Source organism: Hippocampus bargibanti, linkage group LG10, assembly GCF_051943395.1.
Source record: "Hippocampus bargibanti isolate YZ-2025 linkage group LG10, ASM5194339v1, whole genome shotgun sequence".
Classification (NCBI taxonomy): Eukaryota; Metazoa; Chordata; class Actinopteri; order Syngnathiformes; family Syngnathidae; genus Hippocampus; species Hippocampus bargibanti.
Genome location: NC_142743.1, coordinates 9,965,407 through 9,985,309, shown reverse-complemented (window position 1 = coordinate 9,985,309; position 19,903 = coordinate 9,965,407). Strand labels below are relative to the sequence as shown.

Here is a 19,903-nt window from a genome sequence, read left to right as displayed (position 1 = left end):
TCATCATCCGAAATGTCGATGTGATCCCAGGCGCTGTAGTCGATATTCCCGCTCATCCTACTCTCCAAATGTGTTCAGCGGCAACGCTCGAAGCAACTTGCTGACTTGAAACTACGCTAAAGACAGGTTAAATGCCTCTCTGATCCTCTTAGCGAACAACAAGCTGTTTACAACTAATCCTATTTTTAGCTTTGGCTTCGCTATCGCTAGTGAGCCCTGCTGTTTTGTTATCTGATACCTGCGTCTTTAGCTCGCTAATCGGATTTCACTTTATTGATGTGTGCTTAAAATGCTGACTATTTCAGTGATCGGCGTAAATATTCCTGGAAACGGGTTAAACTCAATATCCGTCATTTCGCAGATGACTGCGAGATAGCAAATCTGCAAGAGGGAGGACTGCACAATCAGTCAAAGTGGCTCATTCAATTCCCTTTGAATATGATGCACTAGAGCAGGGGTCGGGAACCTTTTTGACAAAGAGAGCCATAAAAGTAAAATATTTAGAAATGTTTTTCAGTGAGAGCCATTCACACACGCACACGCTCCAAAACACACGCACACGTAAGCATACACGCACGCGCACGTGGCCACTTTTCAACAAAATGTCAGAATGTATTCTTTAAAATAACTTTGTGATAGCACTCACCGTTAACATGAATGGTTTTCCGTGAGCATGGGGCTGGTTAAAATGCCACTGATATTCGATTGTTTCATCGATGGTGTTGTTTCATTGCAAATTAGAATCAGAACCTTTTCTCTCCACAAAGGCAAATCCTCCGGTGCTTTCACGCTGTAGTGTAATCGTCATTTTTTTTACTAGTCGGGCATATTTAAAGGGCCGTTTACCTGTTTCAACATGACGGCCAGTAACATCCAATCAAAATTGTGCTTTCCGCCAACCTAGGTCAATATCATCCAATCAAAATTGCGCTTTCCGCCAACTGCAGCCCCAACAGGAAATGAACAGCGAAAAAGCAAGAATATGTATTTAGTTTTGTCGGCGAGCCATATGCAATCATCAAAGAGCCATATATGGTTCGCAAGCCATAGGTTCCCGACCCCTGCACTAGAGCGTGGGTGTTAAATTCAAGGCCTGGGGACCAGACCTGGTTCAACACATTATCTTATATGGCCCGATTGTAAGAAAATCATTTGTGTTAACTTGCATGGTACCGATAATAAATCCGTAATAAATCAAGTTGAGATTTTGTAAAAATGTTGTTAAAGTGTAGCCGCTACGTGAGCAGTTTTTGAGAAATTATAATTGGTTGACTTCAAAACTATGAATCCATTAACTCATTCACTGCCATTCCCGAATGTACGGGAATAAAAAAAAACATGATTCCCGAATTCATTCAGGTTTTGGTTTTTCTTGCGAGGGGTGCCGATAAAGCACTGGTCAGACCTCTGGCGTTTGCCAGAGGTCTGGGCAGCATTTGCCTTTTGTCCATGTTAGCGCTATATAAATCAATACAGTACTGTATTTTATTGTATTTTGTACAACCACCCCCATTTCAAGCTCGGATAACTCCAGGCCCATATAACTTAGGAATTAACTATTTTTTTCTGCTGAAAGAAGATAGTCTAAGGTTTCTTATGCTGCATTGGACGTTTATGTAGTCCTAAAACTCAATATTCTGCAAATTGAGTGAAAATGACAAAAACCCTGGCACAGGAGTGAACATATTTTTTGCACAACGTCTGGCAGTGAATGAGTTAATTTCTGTACAGGTAATAACCTTATACACTTTATACCGTGTCATCATTCTTTTTAATTTCGGCTATGCAGTAACAGTAGTTTCAAATTAACATATTTCAACAGATATTTTTTATTCATTGAAATTACACGTATTTACATAGATGTTTTAAAAAAATCTTGCAACAACAGTGTCCACATCAGGTGCCATTTTCACAGTACTTAGAGTGATTTATACGTGCACTGATTTCATCTCAGGATACAAAAAAAACAACAACTCTAAAGGGCAGGCAGGATGTCCCGTTCTTTATAACCTTGTAATCACAATGAGAACATATCCGCCACTATAATGATGTCATGTATTAAAAAAGAAAGTTTTTTTATGCTGACATGCCATCATAGTAGTATCGTTGCGTTTTAGCATGCCGTGAAGACAGCAAAAATTTGGAAACAGCAAGCCTTGCTGAACAAAGGTTTTCAGTTCACTTCCTTCCGGCGATCAAGTCTTAAAATTTCATCTACGTTTTATTGTTCAAGGGAGAACTTTCTTATCGCAAAAAAATGGAAGTACTGTTAGATATCCCTGACTCGAATGAGCCACTGTGAGGTGCCAAAACGCTTCCTGGGAGGTGTTACCGTTGCGATAAACAGGAAGGCAAAAGGAATTCCTGCAGATACTTTATTACCTTTGGGACTAGTTCAGCTTCCTCTTTTTTTTTTTTTGGTCAGTGCCACACTTCAAAGAAATGGCGCTCATTTCACCCGAAATGTTTGACCATAACGTATGACGTTTCCTCTTCACTTTGAAAATAAGAAGAAGTGACTGTAGCTTGTAGCTTTTTTAGGTCATGGCCATGAGACCCTCATACTTTTTTTCCCTATATTCTTACCCCCTCAAAATAAAAAGTTATTTGGTAGTCTTGTCTATGAGAAGACCCACAAAATATATACGAGCCGTCAGAGGATAAAGAATCTATGCCAATCGTTATTGTTGTAATGCCTGACTACAGCTGTTTGAATCCCCCGTTCAAGGGTAGAAACATAGCAACATGGATGCGACTGAAGGTGCAGTCTATGGGATTTTACATTGCTTGTCAGCATCATGCTAAGCGGCCTGTACGAACATCAAGCAATGTGGCTGTCTTAAATAGGAACCCTGGAGATGGCGCGTCAGGTTATTCTTTTTTCAAGGCACCAGTGTATGAACAAAATGTAAAAAAAATATATCTGTAACCAGGAAACCACATTCAAATAAATGTACCAACCAGCAGCAGCAATCGATACCACTCACGCAATCCCCATTTGTTTCAACAACAACAATTCAAACATGGTTCTCATGTTCTCGTTGGGAGCTTGGTGCCGTCCATGGACTTCATTAATCGGACTTAATTAAGCGTTTGGAGAAACAGCAGCATGTTTGTGCTCGCTCCATACCTCGCCCTTTACAACTCTCCAGCTGGGAGGGCCACGTGCGGGGTACGAAAACGCAACACGTCCTTTAGGCTGTATTTACCAGTCCTGCTCACTCTATAGTAATGGATGCACACCGCCATGATGACGAGGACGCCAAGAGCGACCGCAGCTGCCACCACCGCGAAAATAATATTCAGGTAGTTGACTGCAAAGAGAGACAACAAAAGGAGGACAAAGTCAACATCAGGAGTCAAAACATATCAGGAGAGCACTCACTAACTGTGGGATAGATGGAGGACATTGATTTGCTGTGGCGACCCCTGAAGGGAAAAGCCGAAAGGAAAAGAAGAAGAAGAAGACTCACTAACTGTGGGTACCCTCAGTGGTCATTCAACAAATGTCAGAAAGAAAGAATAGGGAATGAAACCAAAAATTCTCAAAATACAAAAAGGAGAGGAGTCGCAGTACCTTACATTGCAGGAGTTTCTGAAAAATTACAGAGACCTTTGGCAACACAAAATTCCGACTTATTTCAAACCGATAAACACGTTAAGGCAAAAATTAGTGCATCCAAAAAATAGGCTACCAAATGAAAAACAAAGTAATGTAGTTTATTCCATACATTGTAAGAATGAAAATTGTAAAGAGCAGTATTGGGGAGACTCAACAAATTCTCAAAAAAAGACTTTATCAACATCGCGGGGATAATACAAATGGGCCTCAATCGGCAGTACATTTGCACCTAAAAGCTAGCAACCACTCATTTGACGACAATGAGGTTAAAATCTTAGCGAAAGAACAGAGATGGTTTGAAAGGGGGGTAAAAGAAACCGGTCTGGTGGGGTGAGGTTCAATTTGGATCGTTCATACAATAGCCTGCTTAGGCAAAACAGGTTAGGCAACATTCGTAATGCTGATGAGATGATACCGGTGGGAGTGGGGGAAATGGGCCAGTCGTTAGTCAGGAATGTAGGAACAATCAGTGGGGCCACAGGGAGTGGTCCTCTGCTCCCCCCAACCTGAGAGTAGGGACCTATCATAGCTGTGTCCGCCGTTGCCATGTCCGGACATTAGGGATATATAAATAGGGCCGATACGACCAGTAAGACTTTAGTTCGCTGACGAAGCCTCTTGGATAGGAGGCAAAACGTCCGACACCTTCAAAAAAAAAGGACGGATGACGGCTGAAGAAACCTTCTCATCGAAACATGAGGAGAAGGAAAATCAAAATATGAATATGGATGCATTGATGGATGAAATGAACTCTTTTATGGGGGGACAGTGTTTTATATATACAGTATTAGGCAATATAGACACCCCTCAACTTGCGAATGAGACAGGTTCCGAACGGTCGTTTGGAAGGTGAATTCGTTCATAAGTTGCTTCAGTGCTATATTTTGTACGGAATGTATGTATAAGGCTTATATAAGTATGTTTAAAGGACAACCGACGTCACTTTTTTGTTTCTTAACTGACAACAGAAAAACGTTTTATAGCATCTAAAATACCCAAAACACGCAGTATGATATTTTTAGTCAAATGCAAAACACCAATAAAAATGACTTAAAGTGTCCAAAATCATTTTCACAAAGTCCCGCCCCTAGTTCGTGACATCACGCCAAGACGTCTTGCATTGCTAGTGAATCAAAACAATGGCTTCAGATTGGGAGAAGATGCTTTCTTGTAACACATCCAGTTATGAATATGATTCAAATAGTTCTGAAGAGGAAAGCATACATGTTTGCAATCGATTAAAGAATTTATTCCATGCCATTATGAGGCAACATTGGGGGGAAATGTATCACCAAAAAAGAGGCAGAAAATGGCAACCAAGCTCTTGTGAGGAATTAATCAGCTCATTTCCACAGGCTGGTAAATTCCTTCCATGGAGCTTGGTCGCCCTCTTCTGGTGGCTTTTTGGTGCAATACGAGGTTTTCAGACCAAACAAGTACAGAAAAATACATTGACGTGATGGAAGGACTGCTACAATGTGTCTTTTTTTTCTGTCAGGGGCGTTCCTTCAGTGACATGTACGGACCCGTCACCAACTCAAAAACAAGACTTCCTGAATATTCAGTGTGAGTCTTAAAACGTAAAATATAGCTATATGCGGTGGAATCTTTGTAAAATACGCTCAGTAGAAGTTATTTGAAGCCATTTTTTCAAATTATGGACACAACTTGTCCGGAGACGTCGGTTGTCCTTTAAGGCTTCTATGGTAACCTGTTTTTACCTGTTTTGGTTTGTACTGAAAAATAAATACTTTGGTGGTATAAGAATATTTATATATAACTTTAACTCATTCACTGCCAGGCAATGTGCAAAAATGTGTCCAGTCCAGTGCCAGGGTTTTTGTTATTGTCACTCAAATTTCAGGACCCACGGAATATTGAGTTTTAGGACTACATAAACATTCAATTCAGCGTAAGAAACATTAGACTCTCCACTTTCGTAAAAAAAGAGTAATTCCAAAGTTATCTGAGTCTGGCGTTATCTGAGCTTGAAATGGAGGTGGCTGTATAAAATACAATACAATACAATACATATCTATTGATTTATATAGCGCTTTAACACCAGCTGAAGCTGGAACAAAGCGCTAACATGGACAAATGGCAAATGCTGCCCCTCCGTGGGAGGGAAAACATTGCCAGATGTCTGACCAGCGCTTGATTGGCACCTCTTGCAAGAAAAACCAAAGCCATTTGGGAATGCCGCTCCATGCCATGCTTTTCAATTACCGAATAAATTTGGGAATGGCACTGAATGGGTTAAGGAGCATGCAATATCCAAACTGTCTTTGGGCAGTTGTTCAGGGTGTCCCCCGCCCCTGCAATGGTTGCCAGCCAATTGCAGTCTACACAGAGACAAACAACCATCTGCACTCACACTCAGGCGTTAGGACACTTTATAGTTTTCAATTACCCTCAATCAGAGTGGTGGGGAACGGGAGTACCCTGAGAAAACCCACGCAGGCCCGGGGAGAACATTCAAACTCCACACAAGGAGCTGGAATTGAATCCACAACCTCAGCACTGTGAATTCAACACGCTAACCGCCGCAGGAGGATTACAGTAACTATCGGCAGTATTTATTCGATTTTTAAGAAGATTTTGGTAAATGGGGTATTATAATAGATTTTAAAGTATTTGGGTAACTTTTAGGGAGTATTTTAGTTGTTTTTTGACAGTAGATTTAACAATGAGTATTTGGTTTCTTAAAGAGGATCTAGGTAACTTGTTGGAAAGTATTTAGGTGTAATTAGAGGAAGTTTTAGTACTTTTAAGAATATGTAATTGACTTTTGGGAAACACTTAATTATATCCAGGACTGTTTAGGTCACACTGAACATTAAACCTTGGGTCTGCTAACTGTATTTTTTAAGTTGATCATTGTTCTCCATGAATCAAACCCTAGTTTACAGTTGTACTTGGGTATTTTGGGGTGGAATCAGCAAACCAACCATTATGCAAGTAACTTTGTGCAAGTAAGTCATCAACTCACCCTGTACGTCCACGTCAAACTCAACCGTGGTCTTTCCCATTTTGTTGCTCATAGAACAGATGTATAGTCCTCGATGTTCTGTGGTGACAGAATCCACTGAGAAGACCTCGCCTTCAAAGGTGGCACCCGGCGGGAGGGTCCACGTCACAGAGGGTCTCGGGTTGCCCATGACGGAGCAGTTGAGGCGAAGGGGATCTCCCACTGTCAGGCTGATCTGTCTCCAAACAGGGCCGTTGAAGTCAGGTGCATCTGTGTGTCGATGGATGGGATAGAAATAAATGAATGAATCAATGGATGGATGAATGAATTAATTAATAAGCAAATAAATAAATACAAGTAAGTGAACTTGTTCTTGGCAAAAATGGCAAAGATCTGTGACTTATGAGGATTTTCTTATATTGATGTTATGACACCGGTTCAAGGCTATTAAAAAAATACTAGATTCATGATTAATCTCACCAAATGGTGGGGGGAAAAATCTTAAAATTAATGTATTGTATGTCAATAAAAATCAAAAATATTTTATCTTAGTGTGAGGATAAGAAAGTAGGCCTAAGTAGTAAAAATGATCTGTAATGTCTGAAACTCATGACAAAAAGTTAGGACACACCAGGGCGGACAACTCTGGAAAGTTGCCTGCCAGGCCAAAAACTTGCCTGTCCCATTTTTCACAACTTGAAACACAATAAGACGACTAATCGAAAAAAAACAAACATTGTTGCAAAGTATTAAGGATTTTTTTTATTCAGGATGGACCTAGCACAAATGCTACCTTGCTTAATTTATGGTAAATATCCCTTGCTGATGATTTTGCTCCAGTTGTCGTTTGTCCAGACACTGTTCGTCATGTTGCACAATGCAATGTTTGCGTTGCATTGTCTGCTACAAGCCACATGAACTCCTCTTTCTAAGCTCCTTTCAAAACTTTACAAGACACTTTACAGTCACTGGGTAATGTACGTATATGTTTTATAGCGCATAAATGTTGTTAGCTCCTTTTAAATCTTTCTTCTGGGACTGAGGTTTTTGTGCATCTTCTTTGGAAAATGAAATGCAAATGCACGACCTTATAACACTCGTGAAAGTCCGGAAGCACAAAGCAGGCTTCTGATTGGCTGCCGTGCCGAGTATGCAAATAACCAAATGAACCGAAATTCCGAAATTTCCTAACCGAACGAAGATTTCGAAATCGGAATAATGTATTCCGATTTCGAAATCTTCATTCAAACGTTTGCTTTATTGAATAAATCAACCTTTTTTTTCTTGAAGAAGTTGTCGGCCACCCGGGCGGAGAATTTTTGTAAGTTGTATGCCCGACGTAAAAGTTGCACGCCCCAGACACTGGTAATCCAAAATACCCAATGGTTTGCGCACACCAAGGCTTACATTAAAATGCATGAAAATTTTCTGCTATTATGGTGGAAATATTTGATTTCATTTATTTACTTATTTTTACTGTAAGAAGCCTGTCTATGTCTCTGAATAATGTACAGTAAAGTCTCGTTATATCGATATTCAAGGGAGTCCGAAAAAATATCGATATAACCAGGACTATCGATATATCCGACCCTGTTTGCATGTAATTTTCTCTGTGCGTGCATAGAAATAGTATCGATATAACCGGGACTATCGATATATCCGATATCGATATAACGAGACTTTACTGTATATGTATATATATATGCAACATGGTTGTTTCGTTAGTTTAATAAAGTCTTACAGTTGTAAAGCTGTGTGTTACTTCCGGGTAAAGTGAACGCTGGCATGTGAACGTGACTGTAAAGTGTCAGAGTTTTGAAAGTCACTTAGAAATTAAATGTATTATTATTATTATTATTATTATTATTATTATTATTATTATTATTATTATTATTATTATTATTATTATTATTATAAAAGGGGCCACACCAAGTTCAGATTCCGTCAAGTCCCAATACTGACTTCATGTAATTGTTTTACAAATATGAAGTGGATCTGATTAAAGTAACAGATTTTCCCAAACTAAAAAAAATATAAAAAAAACCTTGATGGATGTGTAAAAAAACAAGTAAATATATAACTATCAGCTAGATAACTCCATAAGGCAGATATATAATAGCTTGCTAGCTATCTAGCTAGTTTTAAATGATACTCACTCCAAAAGGCAGATTTTGTTTTGGTAAATTTTGCTACATAGCTAGCTAAATAGCCATCTAGCTATCTAGCTACAGACAGTATATATCAACTTACAGTAAATATTGCTGATGACATGATCAGACCGAGCACTGTACAGCATACTATCAGGTCTCATGTCCAGCTGGGCGTGACACGTATATTGGGCGCCATCATTTTCTTTGGTAGCATTTATGACGTGGATGAACGAACTGTCATCGGGCTTCTTCTCTGTGTTGTTCTTATGAAGGTACCGGAGGACTACTTTTTCTCCTTGGTAGAGGGTCAAGATGAGGTTTTTGAGAGGAGCAACTTTTTGTACGCGGCAGAACAGCTTGAACTGTTGACCCTCCATCCTCGGCCCGGCGTAATCAACAAATCCCAGCTCGACCTTTGTGGGAGGCTCTGCGAGGACAAAAGGTGAAGAGGGGGTAAAATACACAAAACATTCCCGTTTTGAACACTTCCCTTTGTGATTATTGATGATGCATGGGGATAAAATAGTGTTGGGAAAGTTACTTCGGAAAAAGTATATAAAGTTACTGTCTGCTCTGAAATAATTTGCTATTCTATATATACAGTCATACCTCAATTTACGAGCCCTTTATTTCACAAACTTTGCGCCTTACGAACATTAAATTCGCGAGAATACAATCTTGGCAGACAAACTAGTTTTCGGCGGACGAACCAATCCACACTGTTGAACAGCTTGCGGACTAGTTTTCGTCACCTCCTTTCTTTGAGTGCAGACCTGGTTTGTTATGAAGTGGATACTTTTACTTTTTTGGGAGCGAAAAAGACCCCACCACAGTCTAGTGTTAAGCCGAAGAGGACACAAAAAAAAATTACGGTCAAGCAGAAGGAAATCATCGAGAAACACGAACGAGGTGTGCGTTTGCGTGACTTAGCGTCCCAGTACCAGTATGCTAAATCGACCATTTCTACGTGTGGCTAAGGGTGTTTCTGTGTTGTCAAAGCAACGGTCTCAGGCAATAGAAGAGGTTGAAAAACTTCTGTTGATTTGGATTAATGAAAAGCAGCTAGCAGGGGACAATGTGAGTGAGAGTATTATCACCCAGAAACCACAGCAACTTCACTCGGATATCATCAAGAGGCAACTACATCAACGACCATCACAAAGGTAAATAAAACGACTATTATACAGTACAGTTTATTTCTTTAATTACAATACAATAGCACATTTATTATACATAAAATAAGGTATATTTTGTGTAGTTTTAAGGTTTATTTGGTAGAAAATTGTTTTATGGGGACCTGGGAACAGATTATTTTCATTTTTAATTGTTTCTTATGGGAAATAAATGTTCGGCAGACAAACTTTTTGCCTTACACACACTTTCAGGGAACCGATTAAGTTTGTGAGCTGAGGTATCACTGTACTGTATATGAATTAGAATGCATGAACTGTGGAGTTCAACAATGGCATAATAACCAAATTTTAAATGATACCCACTCCAAAAGGCAGATTTTGTTTTGGTGGAACTTGCTCTTTTTTTCTTAATTCCAAACATTCAAAGCTGTCCTGGCCCTAATGAAGCAAAGCAGGCCAAACTTTCCTGCGCCGTATTTTACTGTTAGGGTGATATTTTTATGTTGATAAGATGATCTCCATTTGAGCAAAATATCTTCGTGTTGTGTTTTTTTTCCAAATAGTTTAGACTATTTAGAAATTAGAAAAGAATATACAATAAAAAAGAGCACATTGACACTTCCCAGTGGTTGTGGCAAATATTTTTAAATCCCAACAGGCATATATGATCGCTCCAAAAATGGCTTAAAAGAAGGGAAAGCAATAAAGGGAAATAAGATAGGAAGATCTTACGATAGACGGTGATGGGCAGGGTGCTACAGCAGTGGGATCTGTTACCGTTCTTGTAGTAGCACGTGATGGACGAAGGGTACGCATTCATTTTGTCCACCGTCCACAAAATGGTGGTCCCTTCTCTTTGCACTTTACCAATGGATTTTTCCAAACCAAACAACTTATTATGGCAAGCGTGTTGGCAAACGGAGCAGTTGGCTGACGCCGACGCGCCATACATGACCGCCAGTTTTGGCGGATTGAATACAGGCTTGTCTGTGCAGTTGTCATCTGGAAAGCAAAGGGGATTTATAGTGAATTTTATATATATATATAAAGTCTCGTTATATCGATATCGGATATATCGATAGTCCCGGTTATATCGATACTATTTCTATGCACGCACGGAGAAAATACATGCAAACAGGATATATCGATAGTCCCGGTTATATCGATATTTTTTCGGACTCCCTTGAATATCGATATAACGAGACTTTACTGTATATATATATATATATATATATATATATATATATATATATATATATATATATATAAGCGATGTTGGCCAACTTTTTTCTCATCAGAATCAGAAAACCTTTATTCGTCCCACGATGGGGAAATTTGCAGCAATTTGAAAGGGGATGGGGTGGGGGGGTGATATTCTAAGCATATCAAAATAAAAATGTCGACTGTCTACTGTAAAATAGTCGACGAAATTGTTGCTGAGTCACAATTAATGCTCGCCTTTAGTCTGCTAGAAAATAGGACAAATACTTGCTGCATATTGCCCTTTAAAGGACAACCGACACCATTTTTTTGTTTCCTAACTGACATCAGAAAAACGTTTTATCGCATCTAAAATACAGCAGGCTGATATTTTTAGTAAAATGAAAAACACTGAGAAAAATGACTTAAAGTGTACAAAAACGACTTCAAAGTGAAACCGGAAATGGACAGTTTTAGAAAGTCCCGCCCCCAGTTCATGACGTCACGCCAAGACGTCTTGCCCTGCTCGAGAATCAAAACAATGGCTTCAAATTCGGAGAAGATGCTTTCTTGTTACTCATCCAGTTATGAATATAATTACTGTTTTATGCAGTATATAGTCTATTTTTAAAGCTATTTTAAACTTTAACTACGGCTAACTTGATCTTCTTACACCCGCAAGACAGATTCCTTTCTTCCCTAGTTGTGAGACACTCCAGCTTTGTGTTGTCAAAAGTAGAGTATGAGCTCAGCAATTACTATTGTTCCTGTTTGAGAATGAAAGCAGTTAACCTTTGAACATCCTTTGTGAAAATCATGCAGTTTGGTATCTGTCATCCCACTTCCTCTTTTCCACGCGTTTGCCACAATGTCATAGTTCATGTGTAGTTGTTTGACATCCTTTTTGAATGATTTAAAAAATATTCAAAACATTCCCTGCGATACATTTTAAAGGACAACCGACGTCTCCGGACAAGTTGTGTCCATAATTTGTAAAATGGCTTCAAATGACTTCTACTGGGCGTATTTTAATAAGATTCCACCGCATTTTGCTATATTTTACGTTTTAAGACTCGCGCTGAACATTCAGAAAGTGTTGTTTTTGAGTTGGTGACGAGTCCTCACGTGACGTCAGAAAAGGACCGCCGTTCACCGTAAAAAACACGCATTGTAGCGGTCCTTCACGTCAATGTATTTTGTATCACGTCAATGTATTTTGCTGTACTGTTTTTTTTGAAAACCTTATTTTACATCCAAAAGCCGCCAGCAGAGGGAGGCCAAGCTCCATGGAAGAATTTATCAGCCTGTGGAAACGGGCTGATTCATTCCTCACAGCTGGGTGGCCATTTTCTTGCCTCTTTTTGGGTGAGACATTCCCCCCGCCCGTTTGCCTCAAAATGACACAGAATAAATTCTTTAATCGATTGCAAACATGTATGCTTTCCTCTTCAGAACTACTTGAATCATATTCATAACTGGATGTGTAACAAGAAAGCATCTTCTCCCAATCTGAAGCCATTGTTTTGATTCTCCAGCAATTCAAGACGTCTTGGCGTGACGTCACGAACTGGGGGCGGGACTTTCTGAAAATGCCCAATTCGCAGCTCAATTTCTTTGCAGATTTTGGACACTAAGTCATTTTTATTGGATTTTTGCATTTGACTAAAAATATCATACTGCGGTTTTTGGGTATTTTAGATGCTCTAAAACGTTTTTCTGATGTCAGTTACAAAACAAAAAAAGTGACGTCGGTTGTCCTTTAAATGTGTTTTGATGACATTTTAAATCACAGAACATAACAATAATAAATTTAATGTTAGATAATTCCCAAGTGGTGTTTTTATTATATAATATAACACATCTTCATTTATTATCAGCAAAATCATGCCATTCAAAACAATTCCATTACGCTCTATTGTTTCAAAAAAAAAAAAAACATCTAAGTCCATCTTAACCTCCAAGAAATCTAAAATACCTTTCACTTACCGCAGCCGAACACACCGAAGTCGCTCAGAAAGCCCGACAGCAAAAAAGCGGCCCAAAACACACAACAGGAAAACATAATTTCTCATTCGTTGCTGAGTTGCCTGGATAAGTGAAAGAGAACAGAGTGCAATGTCTTGCTCAAAGTATCAAGCTTATGAGGAAAGTCAAAAGTGAAAGTAGGAGGCTTGATTAACACCACACCCCTCAATTCGGGGGGGGGCGGGGGAAATTACGTTGGAGTGCTGAAAGAATGCCTCAATGTTCCGGAAAAATGTTTTTTTGGGGGGGAAATTCCGCTTGTTCCCAACAATCACAGTTACAGAGAAGGATTGAAATCCCTCCACACACACACACACACACACACACACACACACACGCACACGCACACACACACACACACACACACACGCACGCACGCACGCACACACACACACACACGCACACACACACACACGCGCACACACACACACACACACACACACACACACACACACACACACACACACACGCACACATATCAAGCCTTATCCCATACGCAATGCTAATCCTATTTTTACTTTGGAATTTCAAGTGCTTTTACACAGGCTGCGAGTGCTGCAGCTTCCCTTATCACATTCTTTCTGAGTATCCCCCCCCCTACCCACCCACCACCTTTTCACCTCTCCCAGGTTTACAGGAAAACACACATTTTCCACCTACCCACCCACCACCTTTTCACCTCTCCCAGGTTTACAGGAAAACACACATTTTCCAAGCATGAAATGTCCATGTGACACAGTGGTGAGGATACCAAAATGAAATTGTCATTTGAAGTGTTTGTGAAAGGAGTACGAGGCACAATAATGTTACCCCCCCCAAAAAAAATTAAAGCCACACACTAGAAGGGCGAAAAATTCATCTGAATCACAAATTAGAGTAACTCATTCACTGCCAGACAATGTGCAAAAATATGTCCACTCCAGTGCCAGGGTTTTTGTCATTTTCACTCAAATTGCAGGACCCACAGAATATTGAACTTTAAGACTACATAGACATTCAAGATTCAATGTAAGAAACCTTAGACTCTCTTCTTTCATCAGAAAAAAGAGCTAATTCCTAAGTTATATGGGTCTGGAGTTATCTAAGCTTTAAATGTGGGCGGCTGTACAAAATACAATACGTACATATTGATTTATAGAGCGCTTTAACAACAGCTGAAGCTGTAACAAAGCGCAAACATGTACAAAACACAAATGCTGCCCCCTTGTGGAAGGGAAATACATTTCCAGAGGTTTGATCAGCGCTTTATTGGCACCCCTACTCGTATGAAAAATCCAAAACCTGAACAAATTCGGGAATCACGCTCCACGTCATGCTTTTCAATTTCCTAATAAATTCGGGAATGGCAGCGAATGAGTTAAGCAGTGATACTTTTAACATTAATGGCGCAGCAGCACATTTAGACATTTGATGGAACACTACTACATAAACATTCAATGCAGTTTAAGAAACATTAGATTCTCTTCTTTCATAAGACGAAAATATAAGTTATACGGATATGGAGTTGAGCTTGAAATGGGGGCGGCTGTACAAAAGGCAAATGCAGCTGCCTTGTGAGAGGGAAAAACATTATCAGAGGTCTGACCGAAGCATGAAATGCACCCCACCCGCAAGAAAAACCAAAACCCGAACAAATTAGGTAATGGCGCTCCACGGCATGCTTTTCAATTCCCGAATAAATTTGGGAATGGCAGTAAATGAGTTAAGATGATCCGCTCTTAATGTTTCTTATCAGACCGGAGTGGTTCTCCTATTGGCTGCACAGTTTCCAGGCAATAAGCCGTCGTCGGCGTCCTGATGCGCGGCCGGTACACCGTCCAACAGGACGTCGGCGTCCTTCGGGGCGTAAAACATAAACTCGGACGCGACCGGAGGGGGCAACCCCGGTAAGGCGGCCATCTTGGCCTCTGATGTGATCGACGCTTCCCGGACCAGTGACGCTCGCAGGGATTCGGGGGCCGAGTCGGCGTTGCCGCTGTGGTTGCTCCTGCCGCTGTGCCTTTGGGGACGGTTGTTGTAGTAGCGGTTGCGGTAGTTGGACGAGCCGCGTGAGACGGGCGGTTTGAGCAAGGAGGGTCGGCCGTTGGTACGTAGTTGCCGGTGCTTCTCGATGAACACGTGCACCGCTAGCACGCCCACCATTTCGGCCAGGACGAACGACAGAGCGCCAAAGTAGAAGGACCAACCGTACGAATAGCTCTTTTTGTTGTCGCTCTGGCTGGGGTCTCCGGAGTTGGCCGATATGTACACAATGATGCCAATGATGTTGCTCAAACCTGAAGAGTCACATGTAGGGAGACAAGAACAAGTACAGTAAAGTCTCGTTATAACGATATTCTCGGCAGTCGGAAAAAATATCGATAACCGGACTATCGATATATCCGATCCTGCGGCATGTAAATTTTCTCCTTGCGTTCATAGAAATAGTATCGTAATAAGCAGTACTATCGATATAACCCATATCGATATAACGAGACTTTACTGTATATACAGTAAGTATATATAAAATCTAACTAGTTTTTAGAATTTTCCCTTCCCTCGCAACCCCTGAATAAGACACTCCTTTTTTGAAAGTGGGCATATGAGCATATGGGAGTCCAGTTGGATTGAAAAATAACTCAAATCTGGGCTCAGGCCTTCCTGTGCGGAGTTTGTATGTTCTCCCCATGGCTGTGTGGGTTTTCTCCGGGTACACTTCCACATTCCAGGAAGATAAGATAAGGGGTAGAGTAGGATAAAATAAGATACGATACAATACGATGAGATATGATAAAATGAGATGAGATGAGATAAGATGAAATGAGATTAAATAAGATATGATCCGGTAAAATACGGTAAGATACGATAAGATACAATAGGGTAAAATAAGATTAGATAAGATACGATAGGATGTGATAAGCGAAGATTGAAGGACAACTGACAGCATTTTTTGTTTCCTGACATCAGAAAACCATTTTATAGCATCTAGAATGCCCAAAACACGCAGTATGATATTTTTATTCAAATGCAAAACACCAATAAAAATGACTTAAAGTCTCCCAAAACTCCCACAAATGAGCTTGAAACTGGGGAGGATGCCGATCCCGCCCCCTTGTTCGTGACGTCACGCCAGGATACTCCTTCACAAACTGCCTTGCTTCAGAATCAAAACAATGACTTCAGAGAGTTACGATTCGGAGAAGATGATTTCTACTCATCCAGTTATGAATATGATTCAAATAGTTCTGAAGAGGAAAGCATAAATGTTTGCAATCGATTAAAGAAGTCCTTCAGTATCAGTTCGAGCCGTCTGCAAGCAATGAAACCGGTGAAGATCTAAACTCCGATGTAGCGCCCAGAAAATGCACAAGATGGCGCACAAGCTGCGTTTCGTCCAGTATATAAAGCCGCTTATCAGAGCCGTAAAGCTGCCCGTGATTGGTTAAAATCTGTGGTAGAAGACAGAGGGGTGGGTCTTACACACGCACAAAAATGAGACCGCCACACAAACATCAGCTGTTGAGACGAGAGAGGACAGCGCTCCAGAGTAAAATATGACACAGTGGAAAGTGGATGTTTGTCCGATGCGTTTGCTCCACTAATAGCGCGATTGCTCTCTTTCACCAGGTGAAACACTGTCAAAAAATTGTGTGGCAAGTTAATGTTAGTGTGAATGGCGATTGTCTTGCAACCAGCTCAGGGTGTACCCCCACTACCACCAAGAAAAATTATCTGCAAAAAGACATAAAATAGAGTCCTCAAATCTCGCCGTCAAGATGGCGCTGCGACAATGGCTGCCTTTACAGCATCTCCCTTTTTTTGTTCTTCTACTACTACTTCTACTACTGTTCCTCTTCCTTTCATAATTTTGCTGCTGTGAATTGCGAAATTTTCCGTTGCAAGACTAGGGCGCTGGTGATTACAGATTCTTCTTGCGACTCCTCGGCTGCAGAATAATAGGATTAGTGACAGCAAGCTACAGTAAACAGTTAGCAAGTTAAGTGCAACCATCCAGTCATTTTTTCGTGTTGCTTGGCCTTGTTTTCAGAATGGAAGATTACATATCTAAATTGAAAGAATTCTCTAAACTGGACTTTCAATCGAAACAGGAGATAATAATTAAAGGAAGACCAACACCGGAATGTATAGCTCACAAATGGTGAGGGATGGATTTAAATCTCCTGGACAGCTTCTCAGCTTTTTGGCCAAGAAGGATCTCATTGAAACTATTCCTGAAGCCACAAAGTTGCTCCTGCTCGTGCTCACTCTTCCAGCTACTACAGCATCAGTGGAGCGGTCATTCTCAGCACAAAAGACTGAAAACATACAGTCGGAACAGGACTGATCAAGGACGACTTTCTTCACTGGCAGTGATCTCCATTAAGTAACACGATAAGAATGTTTTTTATTCTTTTTTCTATGCTACAGTTTGTATATAGTATATAAAGAATGCTGACATGACATTTTAAACAAAACACGTTAACTGTTGCCAATTAAATGGCGAATAAACTACTCTGTGGAGTTCATATGTGTGTAAATCTGACTGAGATGACGTCAGTGCCTCACCAGCCATGAACCTCACCGCACATAACTGACCATCTTATCTTGTCTTACCTTATCTTATCCCCTTCTCATCGTATATTATCCCTTCTTATCTTATCCTATCCTACCTTACCCCATCTAATCTTATCTTATCCTATCGTTCAACGGACAGTTCGGACGGCGGAAAAAATCATTGGTACCGCCCTACCCACTCTCGAGGACTTGCACACTGCAAGAATCCAAACTAGGGTGTGGAAAATCATACTGGACCCTGCGCACCCTGCCCACCACCTTTTCCAGCTACTCCCTTCAGGCAGGCGCTACCGATCAATGCGCACCAAATCCAGCAGACATTTAAACAGCTTCTTCCCCCAAGCCATTAACTCTTTGAACAGTAGCCCAAATTGAACTCTGCAATTTTTTTGATGATGATACTAGTGCAGCGTGTTCGACCGGAAACAAATTCCTTGTGTGTTCTACATCCTTGGCAATAAAAATGATTCTGATTCTGATTCTGGTATCTCATCGTATTTTCTTGTATTTTATCGTCTCTCATCTCATCTTATCTAATCTTATATCTTATCCTATCCTATCCTATCCTATCATATCCCTACCTTTGTCGCCATTTTTATGTCTATGCGTCACGTCACTCACCTGCAGATACAAAGAGAATGCCCGCCGTCAGGATGACGTTGTAACGTGACTTGTAGAACTCGCTGGCCGCCACGCACACACCTCCAAGGAAAAGCAATCCCACACTGAGGATCGGGAACAGGCTGGATGCTCGCACCGCCCCTGAGAGCCAGAATTCCATTGATTAGGATTGACGTTGACAAATCCAAAATAGATACAGTAAAGTCTCGTTATATCGATAGTCCCGCTTATTACGATACTATTTCTATGCACGCAAGGAGAACATTACATGCGCGCAGGGTCGGATATATCGATAGTCCCGGTTATATCGATATTTTTCGGACTCCCGAGAATATCGATATAATGAGACTTTACTGTACTTCATTTTATTGATGTATTTATTTTTTCATTTCAACAAGTGAATGGAGCAAAGTGTAGCAAAGCCTTTGGCTTGTTTTTTTTCCTCACCTTCCTCCTATTTTGTTTTTGTTTTTCACTAAAATCTTTTTTTTTATGTCTCTTGAATGTGTTGTAACAGGGAAGTGACTTTTGTTACTCATGTAGTCATGCGTGTGCAACGGCGACTCACGCAGCAAATATTCCGCGGCGTCCTGCTCGTAGTCGGCATCCTCTGCAAAGTGATCGATGTCTTTGCAAACTCCTCGGAATGTTCCTGCAAGGGGAAGCATTTTTTTTTTTTTTTATAATGTTGGGGTACCCAACCCTGTCTTTTTTATCATTTAAAATTGATTCATTTTTTTTTTACTCCCTTTGACCCAGTCCACTTTGCTTGCTCTCTCCCCCTCCCCCATCCTGACTTGTGCAATGCTTAATGGGATGTGCGTCATCTGATGCACTTTGGTATTGATGTCCCTGCATTTTTTCTGCGCTAAGCTTGGTGCTTTCAAAACATTTTTTTTAGTTGTAATAATTTTTCACAATAACTCACAAGACAATTTTGGATAAAATCTGAGCCAATATTAATACATACCTCCTAGTTTCGTTTTATCACGCGCACCCTTGAAACTCCAACTTTGCTTCTGATGCCTTTTGACCCCCCGCACCCCGTTTACCCCTCCCCCCTCTCCCACTCATGCATCACATGATATATTGACGACTAAGTCCCTATGCGCAGCACCTATCGACCAGAATTAATGACGTGGGCTCTGTCATCGTGGTTACCAAAATAAAAGTCACTGGGTTGCTGCAATTTGTGTGAATAAAGGTCATGTCAAAAAATGACTGTGTGTGTACACTTTTCTCGATATTTGGTAGGCAAAAAATATTTCATGACAATTTCAAACTGGGACTACATCCCATGTGCATTTTTTACACCTTGAAGCTTGGGCATTGTCAAAAAACAACAACTTCTCTTCTTCTATTCCTTTCGGCTTTTCCCCTCAGGGGTCGCCACAGCAAATCAATGTCCTCCATCTATCCCGGTTTTGTGCATCCTCTTCTCTCACACCAGCTACCTTCATGTCCTCTTTGACCACATCCATAAACCCCTTCTTCGGTCTTCCTCTCGCATCCTTCTCCCGATATAGTCACTCTCTCTCCTCTGGACATGTCCAAACCATCTCAGTCTGGCCTCTCTGACTTTCTCTCCAAAGCCTCTAATATGAGTTGTCCCTCTAATGTACTCATTCCT

General features: G+C 40.7%; 2 protein-coding genes across 2 annotated transcripts in view; both read right to left on the bottom strand.

The window, feature by feature from the left end:
* Positions 1-3,007: 3,007 nt before the first annotated feature.
* On the bottom strand, positions 3,008-13,331 carry LOC148892349 (vascular cell adhesion protein 1-like). The gene is made up of 5 exons (XM_089006184.1): positions 13,060-13,331; positions 10,606-10,875; positions 8,841-9,167; positions 6,612-6,860; positions 3,008-3,314 (listed from the first exon to the last, which is right to left on the bottom strand). The coding sequence occupies exons 1-5, from the start codon at positions 13,133-13,135 to the stop codon at positions 3,139-3,141; spliced, it is 1,098 nt and encodes a 365-aa protein (XP_088862310.1). The 5' UTR covers positions 13,136-13,331; the 3' UTR covers positions 3,008-3,138.
* A 441-nt stretch (positions 13,332-13,772) lies between these two features.
* The window catches only part of LOC148892348 (voltage-dependent calcium channel gamma-3 subunit-like), an 8,332-nt gene continuing 2,201 nt past the window's right edge, over positions 13,773-19,903 (bottom strand). Inside the window, exons 3-5 of the mRNA XM_089006185.1 lie at positions 18,842-18,925; positions 18,274-18,414; positions 13,773-15,374 (exon numbers count right to left, since the gene is read on the bottom strand). Coding sequence (XP_088862311.1) covers positions 14,830-15,374; positions 18,274-18,414; positions 18,842-18,925 — 770 coding nt within the window. The 3' untranslated portion in view covers positions 13,773-14,829. The remainder of the gene's footprint in view (positions 15,375-18,273; positions 18,415-18,841; positions 18,926-19,903) is intronic.